This window comes from Lithobates pipiens, unplaced genomic scaffold (genome assembly GCF_037356315.1).
Source record: "Lithobates pipiens isolate NorthernLeopardFrog02 unplaced genomic scaffold, aLitPip1_a1.2 Scaffold_10, whole genome shotgun sequence".
NCBI lineage: Eukaryota > Metazoa > Chordata > Amphibia > Anura > Ranidae > Lithobates > Lithobates pipiens.
This window is the reverse complement of record NW_027507686.1, coordinates 145,453,041-145,478,298: the sequence shown is the minus strand read 5'-3', so window position 1 is coordinate 145,478,298 and position 25,258 is coordinate 145,453,041. Positions and strand designations below refer to the sequence as shown.

Genomic DNA, 25,258 nt, shown 5'->3' with positions numbered 1-25,258 from the left:
AACTGGGCCGGTCGGACCTAATCCGATCATGTGTAAAGCATTTTGATCGGACCAAGTGCCACGCATGCTCACATTCAAATTCCGACACAGAAGCGCTCGTTCAGGTAAAACTACTGCTCGTAAGCGATATAGCACATTCGTTGCGCTGCAATGTTAAAAATTCATTCATCAAGCGCATTCTCTTGATCTTTAACAATGCTGCAAGAACCAACTTCTTTTGATGCTCATAGTCACACACACTTCTCCCGAAAGGATTTCATTACTCTTTTTTAACCATTTCAGCAATACAATTTTATTTTGCGTCACATCTACACAATGTTTGATTTTGTTTTTTATTTTTTGGATGTTTTTTTTTGGGGGGGGGGGGTTCCCTAAAAATCTCCTTTAAAGACACTTTGCTCATTTCTCCTTATTTATTTATTTATTTATTTTTGGATGTAAACTTACAACAACAACATTATTGTATTTTTTATATTTTCTTTTTTAATCTACAGAAGGTTGTTTAGTGTTGGTACCCCTTGTTATTTAGTTCACTTTGTATTTTGGAAATGTACCTGCCTGCTCACAAATAAACTGTACTTTTTGAAGGAAAACACATTACACAAGTATTTCATCAAAGAAAAAAAAAAATATATTTTGTTTGCTAGAAAATAAAACTAGGAACGCAGCACTGGAGAAACTTCTTAACTTTGGTGCAGCCTTTGGCCCCCAGGGCAGACATGACTAAATGAGATATTAAAAAATTGGTGGCCTGAGGAGTACATATCTCAGGGAGAGAAGTCTGGTCCCGAAGTCCTAGAGAGCAGGAAATTCAGATGCCATTTCTGTCCCCAGGATGTGGATCTTGAAGAGGCTGCATCTTCTGGCACACCAGACTCAACCCAGGCCATCACTCTCTGGTCTTCCTTTGTGACTTCCCACCAGGCATCCTTCCAGGCTGTGGCTGGGCTCCTGTAGCTGGGGCAGGAGAAGGAGGGCGTTGGTGGACCTCCTGGCTGCCACTTGCCACAGCCTCCCCCCGACTGAGGTCATCCTGTGTATTAAAAGGGGACATAGTTTTAATTTTTTGATCATCAATCACAACATTTTGAGCTCCTGGCTTTTGCTAATTGAATGTTACCAAATAGAACAGACTATCATTCTGAGACCAGCATTTTTCTTTCCCATCCCAATCATTTTTGGTCACTACTGTCTATGTAAACCACTTGGAGAAATCTCAACTTACTGATCAATAAGAACATCTAGTTAACATCATTAAATGTAACACAAGAAATATGTTCAACAATGCAATACCTGTCTCAAGCTGGGCCCCACCACATGGTGCTGCCTGGAAGGCCCAGGTTGGACATCAGAAGCCTCAGCTGGGGGTGAAGGATGCCTTGGAGGAAGCCTGGAGAGTGGTGGCCTGAGTGGTGGCCTGGGTACCCCTTGGTCTACCAGAAAATGCAGCCTGTCAAAGTGCACCATCCTGGGGTAATAAACAGCATCTGGATCTCCTGCTCTCAAGGACTCCAGGTGCTTCTTTCTCTCCCTGAAATATGTAAGCTTCATGGCCACAATTTTGCGATTCAGATAGGTCATGTCTGCCGTGGGGACCCTGATATGCAACAAAGCAAGCAGTTTCTCCAGTGCTGCGTTCCTCTTTGATCTGTCATTATAAAACTTGTTGTGGAACTGCCACAGGCAGGGCATCTCTATGTACAGTTCTATGAATAGCTCCATAAAGTTGGCATTGTTGAATGGATCCATTTTGTCTGCAAGACACAACACAAGACAAACCCTCAAATACTAATAATGCAATTAAAATCCCTCCTAATCTTGTCCCAACATCGGCCTAGATACAAGCAGTCTAGTCTAGTGAAGCACCAAGTTAAAAATGTTACCTTCGTTTCCACGTTCGCCGCGTCCGTGACTCACACTCTCCTCGCAGATCGTACGGACGATACACATGTGTTGCGTTTTATATACAGTGCGCATGCGTGAAACTCCGTCCGCCCCTGACGTTCTTTCCAGACTATTCCCCGCCCCTTCGCTTCCCGTGCAGTGGGTAGAGCACATGGCGGAGAGAACGCAGGTGCGCACTAATAGTTCCACTAACAAGGAGGAGGGTGAGGAAAGCCCGGAGCCTGAAACGTCCCGATCCAGGAAGACAAGATTTAAGGCCTCAAATATGTCTTTTGGAGAGATGTTGGAGATGGTCGACATATTGAACAGGACCGACTATGATGGGAAGTATGGACCTTACCCAAACCCAAATATCAGAAAGGCCAAGATCATGAATAAAGTTGGAGGCACACACAACTTCCAATAACTCCTGCAGATGGCAAGTGGGCTCAAATAGAGAAGAGCTATGTAGGTGGATATAGCGGTGTGTACTGGGTACAGAGCACGCAGACAGCACGCACAAGCTCCTAACACTACTGACTGCAAGCTCTATTATAAAAGATAGATCACTAGCTATACAGGTGAGGTGAATATAGCGGTGTATACTGCGGTCAGGGCAAGCAGACAACAACCACTACAGAAGAGCAAGATCGAAAATCGTCCGATAACGATCGGTGTGTACTGTGTTGAAGGTACACAGAACACCCACTAACTGCTTCAGACGCCAACACACTACACTAGGCCGCTGCGCTGGCGGCCTTATATAGTTTGGGGCGTGTACTACACAGCCTGAGCTATGATTGGCCACAGGCATCCTGCCTGTGGCCAATCATGGCTCTCCTCGCTGCTGGCGCTGCGATTGGCCAAGCATGCGGGGTCACAGTGCATGCTTGGCCAATCATGTGCCAGCAATGCACTGCAATGACGCAGTGCATTGTGGGCCGTGAGCGCCACACGAATTTGGCGCGAACAGCCCATAACATTCGGAATTCGCCGAACGGGCGAACAGCCGATGTTCGAGTCGAACGTATGTTCGACTCGAACACGAAGCTCATCCCTAATTACAACCAAAGATTAATTTGTGGTCAGTAAATTACCTAGTTTGGGTTGCAAGCTTACACTAAACAAAGTGATTCCACAACACATTTTAGCAATGTATATAAACAAAATAGTTCAGCATTACCCAAAATATATGTGATATACCATGCATCCCTGAAAATAAGACCTACCCCCAAAATAAGCCCTACTGTGATTTTCGGGAAGGGCGGCAATATAAGCCCTACCCCGAAAATAAGCTTAGTTTAAAGTCGTAAAATCCTTTAGGATGCACTGTCTTACAGTAGTTTATAATGTAAACTGTGTATGTTTCTGTAATCTATATGTGATAAATACCTTTGTTACAGTGCCGCACGGCGCTCAGCGGATCCCGCTTATATCCTCCTCCTCTCCTAGCTGTTAGTGAGGGGATCTCGGGCACCCCTCCCTCTGCAGTGCTTGGAGCGGGGAAGACTGATCAGGCGGGTCATGGAAGAAGGTATTTATTTCAAATAGATTACAGAATCCTGCACAGTTTACAAGATTTAATACTGTAATACAGTGCATTTTAGGATTTTACACCCATTTTTACTCAGTTCCACTAGCCACTGGGGATTCCTGACAGGCAGGGAGGGAGATGGGGAGATAATACAGCACATGATAAGCCCTATCCTGAAAATAAGCCCTACTGGGGTAAAAATTAATATAAGACCTGGGCTTATTTTTGGGGAAACATGGTATGCTCAAACCAATATGAAATCAAGTAACATAAAACATAAAGCTTCTTGCATAGTAAAAGTGAAAACAATACTTTTATATCGCACTTTTTTTCTGCCAGTAAATACCTTATACAGCCCACTTCCTGTTTCTTGTCTGGTAATAAGCCTAGGCTTATGACATCCTGCAAAGCTCTCTCTCTAACTTGCATGAGAGTTTGCCAGGAAGGGGGGGGGGGGGGGTATGAGTCATAAGAGGGCAAATGAGAGCTACAGAGCTGGAGGTGTGCCTCTGTGTGTCTGTGTAAATCCAAGAGGTGAACAGGCAGCAGCTTCAGCTGCCCACAGTAATGCCTTGTACACACGGTCGGAGAATCCGCTGGAATGCGTCTTATCGGACCGTGTCGTCAGATAATCCGACTGTGTGTGGTATGCATCGGACTGATTCCGTCCGAATCTCCGTCTGACCCAATTTTACAACATGTTGGAAATATTTCCCGACCAACTGGGCCGGTCGGACCTAATCCGATCATGTGTAAAGCATTTTGATCGGACCAAGTGCCACGCATGCTCACATTCAAATTCCGACACAGAAGCGCTCGTTCAGGTAAAACTACTGCTCGTAAGCGATATAGCACATTCGTTGCGCTGCAATGTTAAAAATTCATTCATCAAGCGCATTCTCTTGATCTTTAACAATGCTGCAAGAACCAACTTCTTTTGATGCTCATAGTCACACACACTTCTCCCGAAAGGATTTCATTACTCTTTTTTAACCATTTCAGCAATACAATTTTATTTTGCGTCACATCTACACAATGTTTGATTTTGTTTTTTATTTTTTGGATGTTTTTTTGGGGGGGGGGGGGGTTCCCTAAAAATCTCCTTTAAAGACACTTTGCTCATTTCTCCTTATTTTTTTTTTTTTTTTTTTTGGATGTAAACTTACAACAACAACATTATTGTATTTTTTATATTTTCTTTTTTAATCTACAGAAGGTTGTTTAGTGTTGGTACCCCTTGTTATTTAGTTCACTTTGTATTTTGGAAATGTACCTGCCTGCTCACAAATAAACTGTACTTTTTGAAGGAAAACACATTACACAAGTATTTCATCAAAGAAAAAAATATATATATTTTGTTTGCTAGAAAATAAAACTAGGAACGCAGCACTGGAGAAACTTCTTAACTTTGGTGCAGCCTTTGGCCCCCAGGGCAGACATGACTAAATGAGATATTAAAAAATTGGTGGCCTGAGGAGTACATATCTCAGGGAGAGAAGTCTGGTCCCGAAGTCCTAGAGAGCAGGAAATTCAGATGCCATTTCTGTCCCCAGGATGTGGATCTTGAAGAGGCTGCACCTTCTGGCACACCAGACTCAACCCAGGCCATCACTCTCTGGTCTTCCTTTGTGACTTCCCACCAGGCATCCTTCCAGGCTGTGGCTGGGCTCCTGTAGCTGGGGCAGGAGAAGGAGGGCGTTGGTGGACCTCCTGGCTGCCACTTGCCACAGCCTCCCCCCGACTGAGGTCATCCTGTGTATTAAAAGGGGACATAGTTTTAATTTTTTGATCATCAATCACAACATTTTGAGCTCCTGGCTTTTGCTAATTGAATGTTACCAAATAGAACAGACTATCATTCTGAGACCAGCATTTTTCTTTCCCATCCCAATCATTTTTGGTCACTACTGTCTATGTAAACCACTTGGAGAAATCTCAACTTACTGATCAATAAGAACATCTAGTTAACATCATTAAATGTAACACAAGAAATATGTTCAACAATGCAATACCTGTCTCAAGCTGGGCCCCACCACATGGTGCTGCCTGGAAGGCCCAGGTTGGACATCAGAAGCCTCAGCTGGGGGTGAAGGATGCCTTGGAGGAAGCCTGGAGAGTGGTGGCCTGAGTGGTGGCCTGGGTACCCCTTGGTCTACCAGAAAATGCAGCCTGTCAAAGTGCACCATCCTGGGGTAATAAACAGCATCTGGATCTCCTGCTCTCAAGGACTCCAGGTGCTTCTTTCTCTCCCTGAAATATGTAAGCTTCATGGCCACAATTTTGCGATTCAGATAGGTCATGTCTGCCGTGGGGACCCTGATATGCAACAAAGCAAGCAGTTTCTCCAGTGCTGCGTTCCTCTTTGATCTGTCATTATAAAACTTGTTGTGGAACTGCCACAGGCAGGGCATCTCTATGTACAGTTCTATGAATAGCTCCATAAAGTTGGCATTGTTGAATGGATCCATTTTGTCTGCAAGACACAACACAAGACAAACCCTCAAATACTAATAATGCAATTAAAATCCCTCCTGATCTTGTCCCAACATCGGCCTAGATACAAGCAGTCTAGTCTAGTGAAGCACCAAGTTAAAAATGTTACCTTCGTTTCCACGTTCGCCGCGTCCGTGACTCACACTCTCCTCGCAGATCGTACGGACGATACATATGTGTTGCGTTTTATATACAGTGCGCATGCGTGAAACTCCGTCCGCCCCTGACGTTCTTTCCAGACTATTCCCCGCCCCTTCGCTTCCCGTGCAGTGGGTAGAGCACATGGCGGAGAGAACGCAGGTGCGCACTAATAGTTCCACTAACAAGGAGGAGGGTGAGGAAAGCCCGGAGCCTGAAACGTCCCGATCCAGGAAGACAAGATTTAAGGCCTCAAATATGTCTTTTGGAGAGATGTTGGAGATGGTCGACATATTGAACAGGACCGACTATGATGGGAAGTATGGACCTTACCCAAACCCAAATATCAGAAAGGCCAAGATCATGAATAAAGTTGGAGGCACACACAACTTCCAATAACTCCTGCAGATGGCAAGTGGGCTCAAATAGAGAAGAGCTATGTAGGTGGATATAGCGGTGTGTACTGGGTACAGAGCACGCAGACAGCACGCACAAGCTCCTAACACTACTGACTGCAAGCTCTATTATAAAAGATAGATCACTAGCTATACAGGTGAGGTGAATATAGCGGTGTATACTGCGGTCAGGGCAAGCAGACAACAACCACTACAGAAGAGCAAGATCGAAAATCGTCCGATAACGATCGGTGTGTACTGTGTTGAAGGTACACAGAACACCCACTAACTGCTTCAGACGCCAACATACTACACTAGGCCGCTGCGCTGGCGGCCTTATATAGTTTGGGGCGTGTACTACACAGCCTGAGCTATGATTGGCCACAGGCATCCTGCCTGTGGCCAATCATGGCTCTCCTCGCTGCTGGCGCTGCGATTGGCCAAGCATGCGGGGTCACAGTGCATGCTTGGCCAATCATGTGCCAGCAATGCACTGCGATGACGCAGTGCATTGTGGGCCGTGAGCGCCACACGAATTTGGCGCGAACAGCCCATAACATTCGGAATTCGCCGAACGGGCGAACAGCCGATGTTCGAGTCGAACGTATGTTCGACTCGAACACGAAGCTCATCCCTAATTACAACCAAAGATTAATTTGTGGTCAGTAAATTACCTAGTTTGGGTTGCAAGCTTACACTAAACAAAGTGATTCCACAACACATTTTAGCAATGTATATAAACAAAATAGTTCAGCATTACCCAAAATATATGTGATATACCATGCATCCCTGAAAATAAGACCTACCCCCAAAATAAGCCCTAATGTGATTTTCGGGAAGGGCGGCAATATAAGCCCTACCCCGAAAATAAGCTTAGTTTAAAGTCGTAAAATCCTTTAGGATGCACTGTCTTACAGTAGTTTATAATGTAAACTGTGTATGTTTCTGTAATCTATATGTGATAAATACCTTTGTTACAGTGCCGCACGGCGCTCAGCGGATCCCGCTTATATCCTCCTCCTCTCCTAGCTGTTAGTGAGGGGATCTCGGGCACCCCTCCCTCTGCAGTGCTTGGAGCGGGGAAGACTGATCAGGCGGGTCATGGAAGAAGGTATTTATTTCAAATAGATTACAGAATCCTGCACAGTTTACAAGATTTAATACTGTAATACAGTGCATTTTAGGATTTTACACCCATTTTTACTCAGTTCCACTAGCCACTGGGGATTCCTGACAGGCAGGGAGGGAGATGGGGAGATAATACAGCACATGATAAGCCCTATCCTGAAAATAAGCCCTACTGGGGTAAAAATTAATATAAGACCTGGGCTTATTTTTGGGGAAACATGGTATGCTCAAACCAATATGAAATCAAGTAACATAAAACATAAAGCTTCTTGCATAGTAAAAGTGAAAACAATACTTTTATATCGCACTTTTTTTCTGCCAGTAAATACCTTATACAGCCCACTTCCTGTTTCTTGTCTGGTAATAAGCCTAGGCTTATGACATCCTGCAAAGCTCTCTCTCTAACTTGCATGAGAGTTTGCCAGGAAGGGGGGGGGGGGGGGGGGGTATGAGTCATAAGAGGGCAAATGAGAGCTACAGAGCTGGAGGTGTGCCTCTGTGTGTCTGTGTAAATCCAAGAGGTGAACAGGCAGCAGCTTCAGCTGCCCACAGTAATGCCTTGTACACACGGTCGGAGAATCCGCTGGAATGCGTCTTATCGGACCGTGTCGTCAGATAATCCGACTGTGTGTGGTATGCATCGGACTGATTCCGTCCGAATCTCCGTCTGACCCAATTTTACAACATGTTGGAAATATTTCCCGACCAACTGGGCCGGTCGGACCTAATCCGATCATGTGTAAAGCATTTTGATCGGACCAAGTGCCACGCATGCTCACATTCAAATTCCGACACAGAAGCGCTCGTTCAGGTAAAACTACTGCTCGTAAGCGATATAGCACATTCGTTGCGCTGCAATGTTAAAAATTCATTCATCAAGCGCATTCTCTTGATCTTTAACAATGCTGCAAGAACCAACTTCTTTTGATGCTCATAGTCACACACACTTCTCCCGAAAGGATTTCATTACTCTTTTTTAACCATTTCAGCAATACAATTTTATTTTGCGTCACATCTACACAATGTTTGATTTTGTTTTTTATTTTTTGGATGTTTTTTTGGGGGGGGGGGGGGGGGTTCCCTAAAAATCTCCTTTAAAGACACTTTGCTCATTTCTCCTTATTTATTTATTTATTTTTTTTTGGATGTAAACTTACAACAACAACATTATTGTATTTTTTATATTTTCTTTTTTAATCTACAGAAGGTTGTTTAGTGTTGGTACCCCTTGTTATTTAGTTCACTTTGTATTTTGGAAATGTACCTGCCTGCTCACAAATAAACTGTACTTTTTGAAGGAAAACACATTACACAAGTATTTCATCAAAGAAAAAAATATATATATTTTGTTTGCTAGAAAATAAAACTAGGAACGCAGCACTGGAGAAACTTCTTAACTTTGGTGCAGCCTTTGGCCCCCAGGGCAGACATGACTAAATGAGATATTAAAAAATTGGTGGCCTGAGGAGTACATATCTCAGGGAGAGAAGTCTGGTCCCGAAGTCCTAGAGAGCAGGAAATTCAGATGCCATTTCTGTCCCCAGGATGTGGATCTTGAAGAGGCTGCATCTTCTGGCACACCAGACTCAACCCAGGCCATCACTCTCTGGTCTTCCTTTGTGACTTCCCACCAGGCATCCTTCCAGGCTGTGGCTGGGCTCCTGTAGCTGGGGCAGGAGAAGGAGGGCGTTGGTGGACCTCCTGGCTGCCACTTGCCACAGCCTCCCCCCGACTGAGGTCATCCTGTGTATTAAAAGGGGACATAGTTTTAATTTTTTGATCATCAATCACAACATTTTGAGCTCCTGGCTTTTGCTAATTGAATGTTACCAAATAGAACAGACTATCATTCTGAGACCAGCATTTTTCTTTCCCATCCCAATCATTTTTGGTCACTACTGTCTATGTAAACCACTTGGAGAAATCTCAACTTACTGATCAATAAGAACATCTAGTTAACATCATTAAATGTAACACAAGAAATATGTTCAACAATGCAATACCTGTCTCAAGCTGGGCCCCACCACATGGTGCTGCCTGGAAGGCCCAGGTTGGACATCAGAAGCCTCAGCTGGGGGTGAAGGATGCCTTGGAGGAAGCCTGGAGAGTGGTGGCCTGAGTGGTGGCCTGGGTACCCCTTGGTCTACCAGAAAATGCAGCCTGTCAAAGTGCACCATCCTGGGGTAATAAACAGCATCTGGATCTCCTGCTCTCAAGGACTCCAGGTGCTTCTTTCTCTCCCTGAAATATGTAAGCTTCATGGCCACAATTTTGCGATTCAGATAGGTCATGTCTGCCGTGGGGACCCTGATATGCAACAAAGCAAGCAGTTTCTCCAGTGCTGCGTTCCTCTTTGATCTGTCATTATAAAACTTGTTGTGGAACTGCCACAGGCAGGGCATCTCTATGTACAGTTCTATGAATAGCTCCATAAAGTTGGCATTGTTGAATGGATCCATTTTGTCTGCAAGACACAACACAAGACAAACCCTCAAATACTAATAATGCAATTAAAATCCCTCCTAATCTTGTCCCAACATCGGCCTAGATACAAGCAGTCTAGTCTAGTGAAGCACCAAGTTAAAAATGTTACCTTCGTTTCCACGTTCGCCGCGTCCGTGACTCACACTCTCCTCGCAGATCGTACGGACGATACACATGTGTTGCGTTTTATATACAGTGCGCATGCGTGAAACTCCGTCCGCCCCTGACGTTCTTTCCAGACTATTCCCCGCCCCTTCGCTTCCCGTGCAGTGGGTAGAGCACATGGCGGAGAGAACGCAGGTGCGCACTAATAGTTCCACTAACAAGGAGGAGGGTGAGGAAAGCCCGGAGCCTGAAACGTCCCGATCCAGGAAGACAAGATTTAAGGCCTCAAATATGTCTTTTGGAGAGATGTTGGAGATGGTCGACATATTGAACAGGACCGACTATGATGGGAAGTATGGACCTTACCCAAACCCAAATATCAGAAAGGCCAAGATCATAAATAAAGTTGTGAAGAGTCTTCTGAAGAATTTTGGGGTACGCCGATACAAGGATCAACTGAGAAAACGCTGGTCAGACCTGAAACTGAGGGAGCCAGAGCAGTACCTAAGGATCAAGCGTGTTCTTAAAAAAAGTAAGTAGTTGTCATGTGTTCATATGATCATTCTTGCTTGCATACATGCTCCATGTGCTTTGATTTCATGTTGTGCATTTTAAAATGGCCACTTTCAAGGTCATGGTTTCGTTCGTTCGTATGAAACATCTTTCTGCAGGGAAGTATTCCAGCTTAACAAAGTGTCCCCAATAATGTTCTCACCTTGTAACTCGGCCCAAAAACACAATTGTACCACACTTCCAAGCAATGTTTCATATTCCTATTTCTGCCCTCTGTGTGCTAATTAATCTTTGTTTACATTCTCATAGGGGAGAGAAGACTCGGCAAGTATGAGGACACCAGGCACCATGAGGACACCAGGGACCACACCCCTCCCAAAGAAGGGCAATTTCCAAAAGCAGAAACAGAGGAGCAGGAGCAGGAGCAGGAGGAGGAGGAGGAGGAGGAAGGAGAGATTGTGGAGGTTGGACAAATTGTCACCACAACAGGTGTCGGAGAACACAGCTTCCGGTAAGCTCATCAATGTATATCACCATATTTGGATTACATGGTGTGTTTGTTTGCTTTGTTTTCTAGGTGATGTGGAGGAAGATTCCCGTTTTACCAGTGAAAGTGCCCAGATCTTGATCGGGGAGATAATGGGGTGCAATAGGGATTTGGAAATTGTACAACAAAACATCAATGATGTTAAAAATAAAATGAAGAACATCATTGATGTTTTGGGGAGAGTGTGAAAACAAAAAAACTAGATAGGGTTTTATTTTTGCTTTTTAACATAAAAATTTTGCATTTTGCATAATTAAAAATTTGGAAGATGCACAGAGTGTGTAAACATGTGCTATCTCCCATCATGGGGGATCAATGTACATGTTTTGTGTAAAGTGTCTGAGATGAAGGGGTTGCAGCCCCAAAGCATGTACAATTGATCCCCCATGATGGGAGTTAGCACATGTTGACACACTGTGTGCATCTTCCAAAATTGGATTTTTCAGGGGTCACACCCCATGTGATGAAGGCAATATCAGCCCAGTTTGTACATACTCATGTCTGATATTGCCTTCACTTTTCCAAGTTGAACTTTGTAAGTTCCTGTGTTCTGTATTTTACGGTTTGATACATGCCTGTTTACACAAAAAAAACAAGTACAAAAAAATATGATTAAACTCTGTTTTGGATACCCAAAAATATATTGGTTTGTTGTAAAAAACCTTTAATAAACGTACATATGAATGTGCTTGTATTAAAAAGTTGAATTCTCAACAATGTGTGGCTTCCTTTTTCATTGGGCTTAAAATGTATTTGTAGTCAAATTTGAATTTGTGCTGAGAAGGAGTGCGATTTAATAAAGGCAACTCCACTTTGCACTCCAAGTGCAGTTTCAGGTGTACTTTAGCAGTGCACTTGTAGTGCATAGTGGATGTGCCTTTAGTAAAAATCACCCACAGTGATGTGTAAATTTGGACAATCATGCCATTTTCCTGCCATGGTGCTAAAAATTAGCATGATTTTGGTCAGTAATTCACTACATATATTAATTACAAAAAGAAGGTGTGTGTGTAGCAGACCCACAACATAATAAGATTATCTGAAGAAGAGACTGCCCCCTCATCTCGCTCTGAATTTGGGTTTGCACTGTTGGTGAAAAAGGCACAACTATAATAAAAATGGCAAAGTGGGAGGCCACAGTCTACCATTCCTGTGGCGTTGAAGTACACTGTGTAGTGACACAAGAAAAAAAACTAGTAATTTAACAAATCAACATTGCATGCAGATTAGACACCCACATTTTTTGGCAAAATTAGTATAACATTTTTTGAAATGAGTATTTAAAGCCTAAAGTATAAGGTCCCCTTATGAGAGTCATAACCCCCCCATCCCCCCCATCTGATGGGCCCTTGCTAAAAAATGAGGGGGGATGTTTAGGATAGGTAACCCTCTCCACTTGATTGAGAGCTGAATGCCTAAATAATGTGTGATACTTTGTGAAGCCCCTCCTTAGTTACACTATTGGCAGCCCACCGGACAGGTAAGAAGTGTCATAATAACAAAATGGAAGGACATTTTGACATTCTGCTATTACAAAGCAAGAAAATGTATGTGTTTAAAAAATAAAAAAAACATTTGAAAGTAGGGATGAGCCGAACGGACCCCAAATTCGAACGAACTTTAGAACCCCATTGAAGTCTATGGGACTCGAACGTTCGAAATCGGGATGAGCTTCGTGTTCGAGTCGAACATACGTTCGACTCGAACATTGGCTGTTCGTCCGTTCGGCGAAATCCGAACTCTTGGTCCGTTCGCGTCAAAATTCGTGTGGCGCGCACGGCCCACAATGCACTGCGATGGCGCAGTGCATTGCTGGCTCATGATTGGCCAAGCATGCACTGTGACCCCGCATGCTTGGCCAATCGCAGCGCCAGCAGCGAGGAGAGCCATGATTGGCCACAGGCAGGATGCCTGTGGCCAATCATAGCTGAGGCTGTGTAGTGCACGCCCCACACTATATAAGGCCGCCATTGAGGCGGCCTCGTGTAGTGTGTTAGCATCTGAAGCAGTTCTGTGTACCTTCAACACAGTACACACCGATCGTTCTTGGCTGATTTCCTATCTTGCTGTTGTGTAGTGGTTATTGTCTGTGCCCTGACCGCAGTATACACCACTATATTCACTATTCACTTCACTATATTTATATATCTTTAATAATAGAGCTTGCAGTCAGTAGTGTTAGGAGTGCGTGCTGTCTGCGTGCTCTGTACCCAGTACATACCGCTATATCCACCTACATAGCTGTTCTCTATTTGAGCCCACTTGCCATCTGCAGGAGTTATTGGAAGTTGTGTGTGCCTCCAGCACAGCACAGTATACATCTGTATATACCCCTTTATCTCTGCTGTTTTCTGGTTATTGTCTGCGTGCCCTGACCGCAGTATACACCGCGATATTCACCTCACCTATATAGCTAGTGATCTATCTTTAATAATAGAGCTTGCAGTCAGTAGTGTTAGGAGATAGTGCATGCTGTCTGCGTGCTCTGTACCCAGTACATACCGCTATAATCCACCTACATAGCTGTTCTCTATTTGAGCCCAATTGCCATCTGCAGGAGTTATTGGTAGTTGTGTGTGCCTCCAGCACAGCATACATCTGTATATACCCCTTTATCTCTGGTGTTCTATAAAAAAGGCATCTGCAGGAGTTAGTGGGTGTTGTGTGCCTCCAGCACAATATAAACTACCCAACTGCTGTTTTACCCAACTCCCTTCAGGCCATTACCATGTCTGGAAGGCCAGCAAGGAGAGGCAGACAGGCGTGAGCTGATAAAAGAGGGCAAGCAGGCTCTGTGTCTAGAGACAACAGTGCTGGTCGTGGACGCGGTGCATTGTCATCAGCACGTGGCCATGGGACATGCTTGTCCTTCTTTTCGGCAGCTGGACATGTTGAACCGCAACATGCCAACGACTTGGTAGAGTGGATGACCAAGCCCTCTTCATCCTCCTCATCCTCTCTCACCCAGTCTCAGGGTAGTAGCAAAGCAGCTGCCAATGCATCGTCTTCCCTCCTCTCAATGCCATCATCAGGGACTCCTTCCCTAGACCCACCACGTCCTCCTGAGGAGTCTCCTGAACTCTTTGAGCACAGTGTTGGGTACATGCTCCAGGAGGATGCCCAGTGTTTTGTGGGCTCTGATGATGACACTCAGCTAGAGGAAGGCAGTAGCGTGAGCGCAGACAGAGGGGATGCTCAAGAAGGACAGCAATCTGGCAGTCATGTTCCACAAGCTGCAGCATACTGCCAGGTTTGCTACAGCGATGAAGAGGGAGGGGATGATGAGGGCACTGACTCCACGTGGGTGCCTGGAAGGAGGGAGGAGGAGGAGGAGGAGGAGGAGGCACATGTCCAATGAGGCAGGATGCCCTTTGGGGGCCAGCTTAGGGGCAGCACACCGACTGAATCACACCGCAGAGCTCCGCCTGTGCAGAGCGCTGCCTCTGCGCGTTATTCTAAAAGTTCTTTGGTGTGGGCCTTTTTTGAGACGAGTGCATCAGATCGCACCGCTGCTATTTGCAACATATGTCTCAAGCGTATCTCACGTGGCCAAAACATCAGCCGCTTGGGCACCACATGCTTGACCAGACATATGTTGACCTGCCATGCAGCTCGTTGGCAAGCGTACCTCAAAGACCCACACCAAAGAACAAAGCGGACCTCTCCTTGCTCCTCATCAGCTGGCATCTCCAACCCCACTAGACCTTCAGTCCTCTCTGAAACCTGCTCTGAGAGGAATGAAGGTGTAGAATTAGGTGTGTCACAGCCAAGTGCTTCCGGGAACTCTGCTAGTGGTACACCCACGTCCGATTATAGCAAGCAAATGTCCCTGCCCCAGCTGCTGGACCGGCGGAAGAAGTTCACTCCCAGCCATCCACATGCCCAGCGGTTGAATGCTAGCTTGGCTAAATTGCTAGCACTTCAACTGCTGCCTTTTCAGTTGGTAGACTCGGCCCCCTTCCGTGAGTTTGTACAATGTGCGGTTCCTCAGTGGCAGGTCCCCAAACGCCACTTTTTCTCACGAAAGGCGATTCCGGCTCTCTACCGGCATGTGGAAGGCAATGTCCTTGCCTCGCTGGACAGGGCGGTCAGCGGTAAGGTGCATATACCTCATGGTCCAGCAGGCATGGACAGGGACGTTACCTGTCTTTCACGGCCCATTGGGTCACTCTTCTGGCTGCTGGGAAGGATGCAGGACAAGGTGCAGTAGTGTTGGAGGTTGTTCCGCCACCACGCCTCCAAAATGCTACTATTGGTTGTGACACACCTCTCTCCTCCACCCCCTCCTCTTCTTCTTCCTCCATGGCCTCTTCCAGTGCTCTGTCCTCAGAACCAGCGGTGCTCCGTAGGCGTTCCAGGGGCTACGCAAGTACGCAGGCAAAACGATGCCATGCCGTGCTTGCGCTGGTTTGTTTGGGGGACATGAGCCACACTGGGGCGGATGTTTTGTCAGCTCTGCAGGGGCAGGCCGAGAGGTGGTTGACGCCATGCCAGCTTAAGCCAGGAATGGTGGTTTGCGACAATGGCACCAACCTCCTCTCCGCCCTCCGACAGGGACAACTGACCCATGTGCCCTGTGTAGCTCACGTCCTTAACCTGGTGGTGCAGCGGTTCTTGGGCAGGTACCCCGGCTTACAGGATGTCCTGAAGCAGGCCAGGAAAGTCTGTGTGCATTTCCGCCGATCATTTAATGCCTGTGCTCGGCTGGCTGAGCTCCAAAAGGAGTTGAACCTGCCCAAGAACCGCCTTATATGTGACATGCCCACCAGATGGAACTCAACATTGGCCATGCTGCAGCGGCTGCACACGCAGCAGAGGGCCATCAATGAGTACCTGTGCGACTACGGCACCAGGACAGGGTCAGGGGAGCTTGGTTTTTTCTCACCACGCCAGTGGGGCATGATCAGGGATGCATGCACTGTCCTGTCACCGTTTGAGGAGGCCACAAGGATGGTGAGCAGTGACAGTGCATGCATCAGTGACACTGTACCTCTTGTCCACCTCTTGGAGCATACGCTGCGTGGAATAATGGACAGGGCACTTGAGGCAGAACAGAGGCAGGAAGAGGAGGACATCCTTGCCTCTCAAGGCCCCCTTTATCCAGACAGTGTTCCTGCTGTGCCACCCATCACACAGGAAGAGGATGAGGAGGAGGAAGAGGAGGAGGAGGATGATTGTGTCAGCATGGAGGTGGAGGCTGGCACTCAGCATCAGCATCAGCATCAGCAGCAGCAGCAGCAGCAGCAGCAGCAGTCTTTTAGGGATGATTTACAGTCCCAAGAAACACGTGGACTTGTACGTGGCTGGGAGGAGGTAGCTGCGGATCATGTTGTCCTTAGTGACCCAGAGGACTCCGGACCGAATGCCTCAGCTAACCTACGCTGCATGGCCTCCCTGATCCTGCAAAGCCTGCGGAAGGATCCTCGTATTCTTCGGATCAAGGAGAGGGACCATTACTGGCTGGCCACTCTCCTTGATCCAGGGTAAGGTTGCCGACCTTATCTTGCCATCGCAGAGGGAGCAGAGGATGAGACATCTCCGGGAGGCCTTGCAGAAAGGTCTGTGCAAAGCGTTCCCAGAGACTGGGAGGTTACAAACTCCTGGTCCCGGACAACGTGTTGCTGAGGCATCGGTCAGAAGGAGCGGTGGAGAAGGTGGCTGTCTGACTGATGCTTTCAGTCAATTTTTTAGTCCGCAGCCCCAAGGTATGATTGGTTCCAGCACCCATCGGCAGCGTCTGATTTACATGGTGCAGGAATACCTAGGGGCAAGGTCAGACTTGGACACCTTTCCCACCGAAAATCCTCTGGCTTACTGGGTCTTGAGGATGGATCACTGGCCAGAGCTTGCACAGTATGCAATTGAGCTACTGGCCTGTCCTGCATCCAGCGTTCTTTCGGAACGCACCTTCAGTGCTGCTGGTGGCTTTGTTACCGATCACAGGGTGCGCCTGTCCACCGAATCAGTTGATTGACTGACCTTCATCAAGATGAATCAGTCTTGGATCACCCACAGCTACCAAGCACCTGAAGCTGATGTAACCGAATAATTTTTTTTGAAATACCACATCCCTTCAAGACTGCCTATGCTGATGCTGAGTGACTGTCCTGTTATGTTGATTGTCTATCCTCTTCCTCCTCCGCTGATATGTTGAAAGAACATTTTTGGTTCTGGGTGATGCCAGCAGCCCAATTTTTCTGCCCCTGTTTAACAGGGGCGTTTAATTACAATTTTTGATGCAATGCTTTGCAGCAGGGCTAATTCCTGCAATAAAACTAGAGTATATGGAAGAGGTTGCAGTGTGGTGGCACCAGCACCAGTGCCTAAGGCCCAATTTTTCTGCCCCTGTTTAACAGGGGCGTTTAATTACAATTTTTGATGCAATGCTTTGCAGCAGGGCTAATTCCTGCAATAAAACTAGAGTATATGGCAGAGGTTGCAGTGTGGTGGCACCAGCACCAGTGCCTAAGGCCCAATTTTTCTGCCCCTGTTTAACAGGGGCGTTTAATTACAATTTTTGATGCAATGCTTTGCAGCAGGGCTAATTCCTGCAATAAAACTAGAGTATATGGAAGAGGTTGCAGTGTGGTGGCACCAGCAGCAGTGCCTAAGGCCAAATTTTTCTGCCCCTGTTTAACAGGGACATGTAATTACAATTCTTGATATAATATTTCACAGGAGGGCCCCTTCCTGTGCCCACCCAGAGTAACGGTGAGGACTTATAGTGTTGTGGCACCAGCACCACAACCACCAAAGGTCAATTTTTCTACCACTGTTCAACAATGGCATGTAATTACAATTCTTGATATAATCGTTCACAGCAGGGCGCTCCAGCGCCCACCAAGAGTCACTTTCAGGGCTTACAATGTTGTGGCAAAACCAACACCTTGTTCCGCCATTTCTGCAGAGCATATAGGGCAGGCCCCTACTTTCAAACATCCAACTTACAAACATCTCCTACTTGCAAACGCAAGGAGACAACAGCAAGTGAGATGAAAAAAGATGGACGACAAAACAAATTATACAGGGGTGATAACCCTTCCCTATGTTTTCCAAAAAGCTTAAAAATAGTTTTTTTGACTGGAGCTACACTTTAAAAATGTACCAGTTGAAAATTACAAACAGATTCAACTTAACACAACAAACCTACACAGTCCCTGTCTTGTTTGCACCGCCTGTATACTGCTGTTCTGAGTATATAGGGCCTGGGGGCCAAACGCATTTCCTTTTTTTAATATGGGTACAGGGTTCCCCTTAATATGCGTACAAGACCCAAATAGGCTGGTAATGGGCAGGGAGGGCTACCCATGCCATTTTTCTCAATGATTTTCAACCATATTGCAGGAACCAGATATAACATTAAAACCGCAAGCAGTTTTAAATGGTGTTATTTCCGTTTAATGTCATTTTGTGCAGGGACTGTTCTAAACACGGGAAACACGTGGCACTTCACAGGCATACTACAGACACCCCCCAGGCACCATATTTAAAGGAATATTTCACTTTTTTTTCACTTTAATCGTCATTAAAATCAGTGCTCCCGCCAAAACGGCCGTTTTTAAAACTTTTTTTTGCATTGACCCATGTCCCCTGGGGCAGGAGCCAGGTCCCCAAACCCTTTTTAGGACAATATCTTGCATATTAGCCGTTAAAATTAGCACTTTCCATTTCGAACGTTCGAGTCCCATAGACTTCAATGGGGTTCTAACGTTCGTAACGAACGTGGGGTCCGTTCGAAAGTTCTGGTGCGAACCGAACCAGGGGATGTCCGGCTCATCCCTAGTTCGAAATTAAAAGTGCTAATTTTAACGGCTAATATGCAAGATACTGTCCTAAAAAGGGTTTGGGGACCTGGCTCCTGCCCCAGGGGACATGGGTCAATGCCTAAAATGTTTTTAAAAATAAAATAGCCGTTTTGGCGGGAGCACTGATTTTAATGACGATTAAAGTGAAAAAAAAAAGTGAAATATTCCTTTAAATATGGTGCCTGGGGGGTGTCTGTAATATGCCTGTGAAGTGCCACGTGTTTCCCGTGTTTAGAACAGTCCCTGCACAAAATGACATTAAACGGAAATAACGCCATTTAAAACTGCTTGCGGTTTTAATGTTATATCTCAGGGGTCATCAACCCCCGGGCCGCGGCCCAAAGCCGGGCCGTGCCGCCTCTCTAGGTGGGCCGCAGCTCCAAGGACACTGTCAGGTCCGAGATTATCAACCCCCGGGCCGCGGCCGGCTAAGGCTTCAGCTTCACCGCTGACAGAGAAAACTGTCAGCGGTGCGGCCGGCCGAACAAGCAGAGCAGATGACCTCATCTCTCTGCGCTACGCACAGGCGCGCCGCTGTCCCGTCCTGGCTACAGTTACACAGAAGCGGCGGCTAATGAGAGAGAGAGAGAGAGAGTGACCTCATCTCTCCCCGCCCACCCTCACTGAACTTACTTTCCCGCAGTCTCCAACGGCTCCTCCCCTCACTCCCATGCTGGAACTGTAAGTACATTGCACTCTGCACTCCTAATATTTTATTATAATTAATATTAATTTAATTTAATTAATTTAATTAATTTAATTTAATTTAATTAATTGGGAAATTAATATTATTTCTGCAATGGGACATCAAATATTATTTCTGCAATGGGACAACTAATATTATTTCTATCACGGGACATTAAATATTATTTCTGCAATGGGACATTAAATATTATTTCTGCAATGGGACATCTAAAATTATTTCTGCAATGGGACATCTAATATTATTTCTATCACGGGACATTAAATATTATTTCTGCAATGGGACATCTAATATTATTTCTGCAATGGGACATCAAATATTATTTCTGCAATGGGACATCAAATATTATTTCTGCAATGGGACATCTAATATTATTTCTGCAATGGGACATCTAATATTATTTCTATCACGGGACATCTATTATTTCTATCACGGGACATTAAATATTATTTCTGCAATGGGACATCTAATATTTCTGCAATGGGACATCAAATATTATTTCTATCACGGGACATCTAATATTATGTCTATCACGGGACATTAAATATTATTTCTGCAATGGGACATTAAATATTATTTCTGCAATGGGACATCTAAAATTATTTCTGCAATGGGACATCTAAAATTATTTCTGCAATGGGACATCTAATATTATTTCTATCACGGGACATTAAATATTATTTCTGCAATGGGACATCTAATATTTCTGCAATGGGACATCTAATATTATTTCTGCAATGGGACATTAAATATTATTTCTGCAATGGGACATCTAATATTATTTCTGCAATGGGACATCTAATATTATTTCTGCAATGGGACATCTAATATTATTTCTATCACGGGACATCTATTATTTCTATCACGGGACATTAAATATTATTTCTGCAATGGGACATCTAATATTTCTGCAATGGGACATCAAATATTATTTCTATCACGGGACATCTAATATTATGTCTATCACGGGACATTAAATATTATTTCTGCAATGGGACATTAAATATTATTTCTGCAATGGGACATCTAAAATTATTTCTGCAATGGGACATCTAATATTATTTCTATCACGGGACATTAAATATTATTTCTGCAATGGGACATCTAATATTTCTGCAATGGGACATCTAATATTATTTCTGCAATGGGACATTAAATATTATTTCTGCAATGGGACATCTAATATTATTTCTGCAATGGGACATCTAATATTATTTCTGCAATGGGACATCTAATATTATTTCTATCACGGGACATCTAATATTATTTCTATCACGGGACATTAAATATTATTTCTGCAATGGGACATCTAATATTATTTCTGCAATGGGACATCTAATATTATTTCTGCAATGGGACATCAAATATTATTTCTGCAATGGGACATCTAATATTATTTCTGCAATGGGACATCAAATATTATTTCTGCAATGGGACATCTAATATTATTTCTGCAATGGGACATCAAATATTATTTCTGCAATGGGACATCTAATATTATTTCTGCAATGGGACATCTAATATTATTTCTATCACGGGACATCTAATATTATTTCTATACTGGGACATTTAATATTATTTCTATCATGGGACATTTAATATTATTTCTATCATTGGACATCTAATATTATTTCTATACTGGGACATCTAATATTATTTCTATCATGGGACATCTAATATTATTTCTATACTGGGACATTTAATATTATTTCTATACTGGGACGTTTAATACTATTTTTATACTGGGACTTTTAATAATCCTTTTAATACTTTTATACTGGGACTTTTATACTTTTAATAATACTTTTATACTGGGACTTTTAATAATACTTTTTATACTGGGACCGTTATAATACTTTTATAGTGGGACTGTTATAATAAAACCAATTAGTGACAATCTGTTACGCTTTGGTGGCAGGTGACAGTGACAATCCACATCTGCTGGCAGCTGACATTGACAATCCACATCTGGGGGCAGAAAAGTGGCAATCCACATCTGGTGACAGGTTGCAGCAGTGGCAATCCACATCTGGTGACAGGTCACAGCAGTGGCAATCCACATCTGGTGACAGGTCACAGCAGTGGCAATCCACATCTGGTGACAGGTCACAGCAGTGGCAATCCACATCTGGTGACAGGGCGCAGCAGTGGCAATTCCCATCTGAAGACAGGCTGCAGCAGTGACAGGCCGCAGCAGTGGCAATTCCCATCTGAAGACAGGCCGCAGCAGTGGCAATTCCCATCTGAAGACAGGCCGCAGCAGTGGCAATTCCCATCTGAAGACAGGCCGCAGCAGTGGCAATTCCCATCTGAAGACAGGCCGCAGCAGTGGCAATTCCCATCTGAAGACAGGCCGCAGCAGTGGCAATTCCCATCTGAAGACAGGCCGCAGCAGTGGCAATTCCCATCTGAAGACAGGCCGCAGCAGTGGCAATTCCCATCTGAAGACAGGCCGCAGCAGTGGCAATTCCAATCTGAAGACAGGCCGCAGCAGTGGCAATTCCCATCTGAAGACAGGCCGCAGCAGTGGCAATTCCCATCTGAAGACAGGCCGCAGCAGTGGCAATTCCCATCTGAAGACAGGCCGCAGCAGTGGCAATTCCCATCTGAAGACAGGCCGCAGCAGTGGCAATTCCCATCTGAAGACAGGCCGCAGCAGTGGCAATTCCAATCTGAAGACAGGCCGCAGCAGTGGCAATTCCCATCTGAAGACAGGCCGCAGCAGTGGCAATTCCCATCTGAAGACAGGCCGCAGCAGTGGCAATTCCCATCTGAAGACAGGCCGCAGCAGTGGCAATTCCCATCTGAAGACAGGCCGCAGCAGTGGCAATTCCCATCTGAAGACAGGCCACAGCAGTGGCAATTCCCATCTGGTGGCAGGCTTTGCCAACTAGCCAAAATGAGTAAAAAACAAATGTCACTGCAGAGCTTTTTTGAAAAGGGGCAAAGACCCAATGATGAGACAACAGAAGACTGTTCTAAGACTGCAAACAAAAAGAAAGCTGCATTTAAAAGAAAATACCAAGAGTCCTATTTAAATTATGGGTTCATTGCATCAGGTGATTCACATTCTCCAAACCCGCTTTGTATAATATGTGGTGAGCGGCTATCCAATGAAGCCATGAAACCTTCAAAACTGCTTCGCCATATGGAGACCAAACACCCTTCATTAAAAGACAAGCCGGTTGAGTTTTTCAAAAGAAAAAAACGTGAACACGAAGGACAGAAGCAATTATTGAAGACCACCTCTTCGATAAATGCGTCTGCATTGAGAGCCTCATTCTTAGTGGCTAACCGTATTGCTAAATCTAAGAAACCATTTACAATCGGAGAACAGTTGATCCTGCCTGCTGCAAAGGACATTTGCCGTGAAATTTTAGGAGAGGCTGCGGTTGAAAAGGTGGCGCATGTTCCTCTTTCGGCTAGCACTGTAGCTAGACGAATAAATGAAATTGCAGAGGATATTGAAACGCAACTGATAGAGAGAATTAAGGAGTCACCATGGTATGCCATACAAGTCGATGAGTCTACTGATGTTGACAACAAGGCAACAATGCTTGTTTTTGTTCGATATGTTTTCCAGGAGGATGTCCATGAGGATATGCTATGTGCACTCTTCTTGCCGACCAACACCACAGCTGCAGAATTGTTCAATTCTTTAAATGAGTATATGTCAGGAAAACTGAATTGGTCGTTTTGTGTTGGTGTATGCACGGATGGAGCTGCTGCCATGACTGGGCGGCTTTCTGGTTTTACCACTCGGGTCAAGGAGGTTGCTTCCGAATGTGAGTCTACGCACTGTGTCCTCCATAGAGAAATGCTGGCTAGCCGAAAAATGTCACCTGAACTGAACAACGTTTTGCAGGCTGTGATTAAAATAATCAACCACATTAAAGTACATGCCCTTAACTCACGTCTGTTCGAACAGCTCTGTGAGGAGATGGATGCAGAGCACACTCGTCTTCTCTTATACACAGAAGTGAGATGGCTTTCTAAAGGTAGATCACTGAGCAGAGTGTTTGAGTTACGAGAGCCGCTCCAGAGATTTCTTTCTGAAAAACAGTCACCACTTGCAGCACATTTCAGTGTCACAGAATGGGTCACAAAACTTGCTTACTTGTGTGACATATTTAACCTGCTCAACGAACTCAATCTGTCACTTCAGGGGAGAATGAGAACTGTGTTTAAGTCTGCTGATAAAGTGGCTGCATTCAAAGCCAAACTGGAATTATGGGGGCGACGAGTCAACAATAATATTTTTGACATGTTTCCAACCTTATCAGAGCTTTTGAAAGAGACTGAGCCAGAACCTTCTTTCACACAGCTGGTGCATGATCACCTCTATCAGCTTTCAAATGAATTTGAGCATTATTTCCCATCCTCAAAAGACCCCCGAATTGGGAAGGAATGGATCCGTGACCCATTTGTGAATAAGCCAGGTGAATCCACTCTGTCCGTGCTAGAAGAGGATCAACTGCTTGAGATCGCAAATGATGGTGGCCTTAAAAGTATGTTTGAGACGACTTCAAACCTCCATACGTTCTGGATTAAAGTCAAGGCAGAATATCCTGCAATTGCCACAAAAGCGCTGAAAAGCTTGCTGCCATTTCCAACATCCTATCTTTGTGAAGCTGGATTTTCTGCAGTGACAGCAACCAAAACAAGATTACGGAGCAGACTGGACATAAGCAACACACTTCGAGTGTCACTGTCTCCTATCACCCCAAGATGGGACCGCCTAGTTGCAGTAAAACAAGCTCAGGGATCCCACTGATTCTGCATTATGGTGAGTAGAACTATTTCATTTTATATTCCAATGTAATAGAAATAACGTGCTTCAGTCACCCTGACACCATAACACTGTTTAGTTGCAGGGAAACAAGCTTGGGGCTCCCACTGATTCTACATTACATTGAGTGGAACTATATAATCATTGTATTATATTGTAATAATATAAATAATGCACTTCAATCGTCCCGATATTATGGTATCAGGATGATTGAACCGATAACGCACCACATCGCGATTCCTCCCCCCCCCACCGGGCCTTGGAAAAATATTCTTCCACAAAACCGGGCCTTGGTGCCAAAAAGGTTGGGGACCACTGTTATATCTGGTTCCTGCAATATGGTTGAAAATCATTGAGAAAAATGGCATGGGTAGCCCTCCCTGCCCATTACCAGCCTATTTGGGTCTTGTACGCATATTAAGGGGAACCCTGTACCCATATTAAAAAAAGGAAACGCGTGTGGCCCCCAGGCCCTATATACTCAGAACAGCAGTATACAGGCGGTGCAAAAAAGACAGGGACTGTGTAGGTTTGTTGTGTTAAGTTGAATCTGTTTGTAATTTTCAACTGGTACATTTTTAAAGTGTAGCTCCAGTCAAAAAAACTATTTTTAAGCTTTTTGGAAAACATAGGGAAGGGTTATCACCCCTGTATAATTTGTTTTGTCGTCCATCTTTTTTCATCTCACTTGCTGTTGTCTCCTTCCGTTTGCAAGTAGGAGATGTTTGTAAATTGGATGT

The 25,258-nt window shown here is 44.9% G+C and overlaps 1 protein-coding gene across 1 annotated transcript; it reads left to right on the top strand.

The window, feature by feature from the left end:
- The first annotated feature begins 22,628 nt into the window (after positions 1-22,628).
- Positions 22,629-24,503, top strand: LOC143925720 (SCAN domain-containing protein 3-like). Its single transcript, XM_077450178.1, has one exon. The coding sequence runs from the start codon at positions 22,629-22,631 to the stop codon at positions 24,501-24,503; it is 1,875 nt and encodes a 624-aa protein (XP_077306304.1).
- The last annotated feature ends 755 nt before the right edge of the window (positions 24,504-25,258 follow it).

Coding starts and splice junctions, on each gene's coding strand:
- LOC143925720 (XM_077450178.1), top strand. CDS start 22,629: ATGAGTAAAAAACAAATGTCACTGCAGAGCTTTTTTGAAAAGGGGCAA.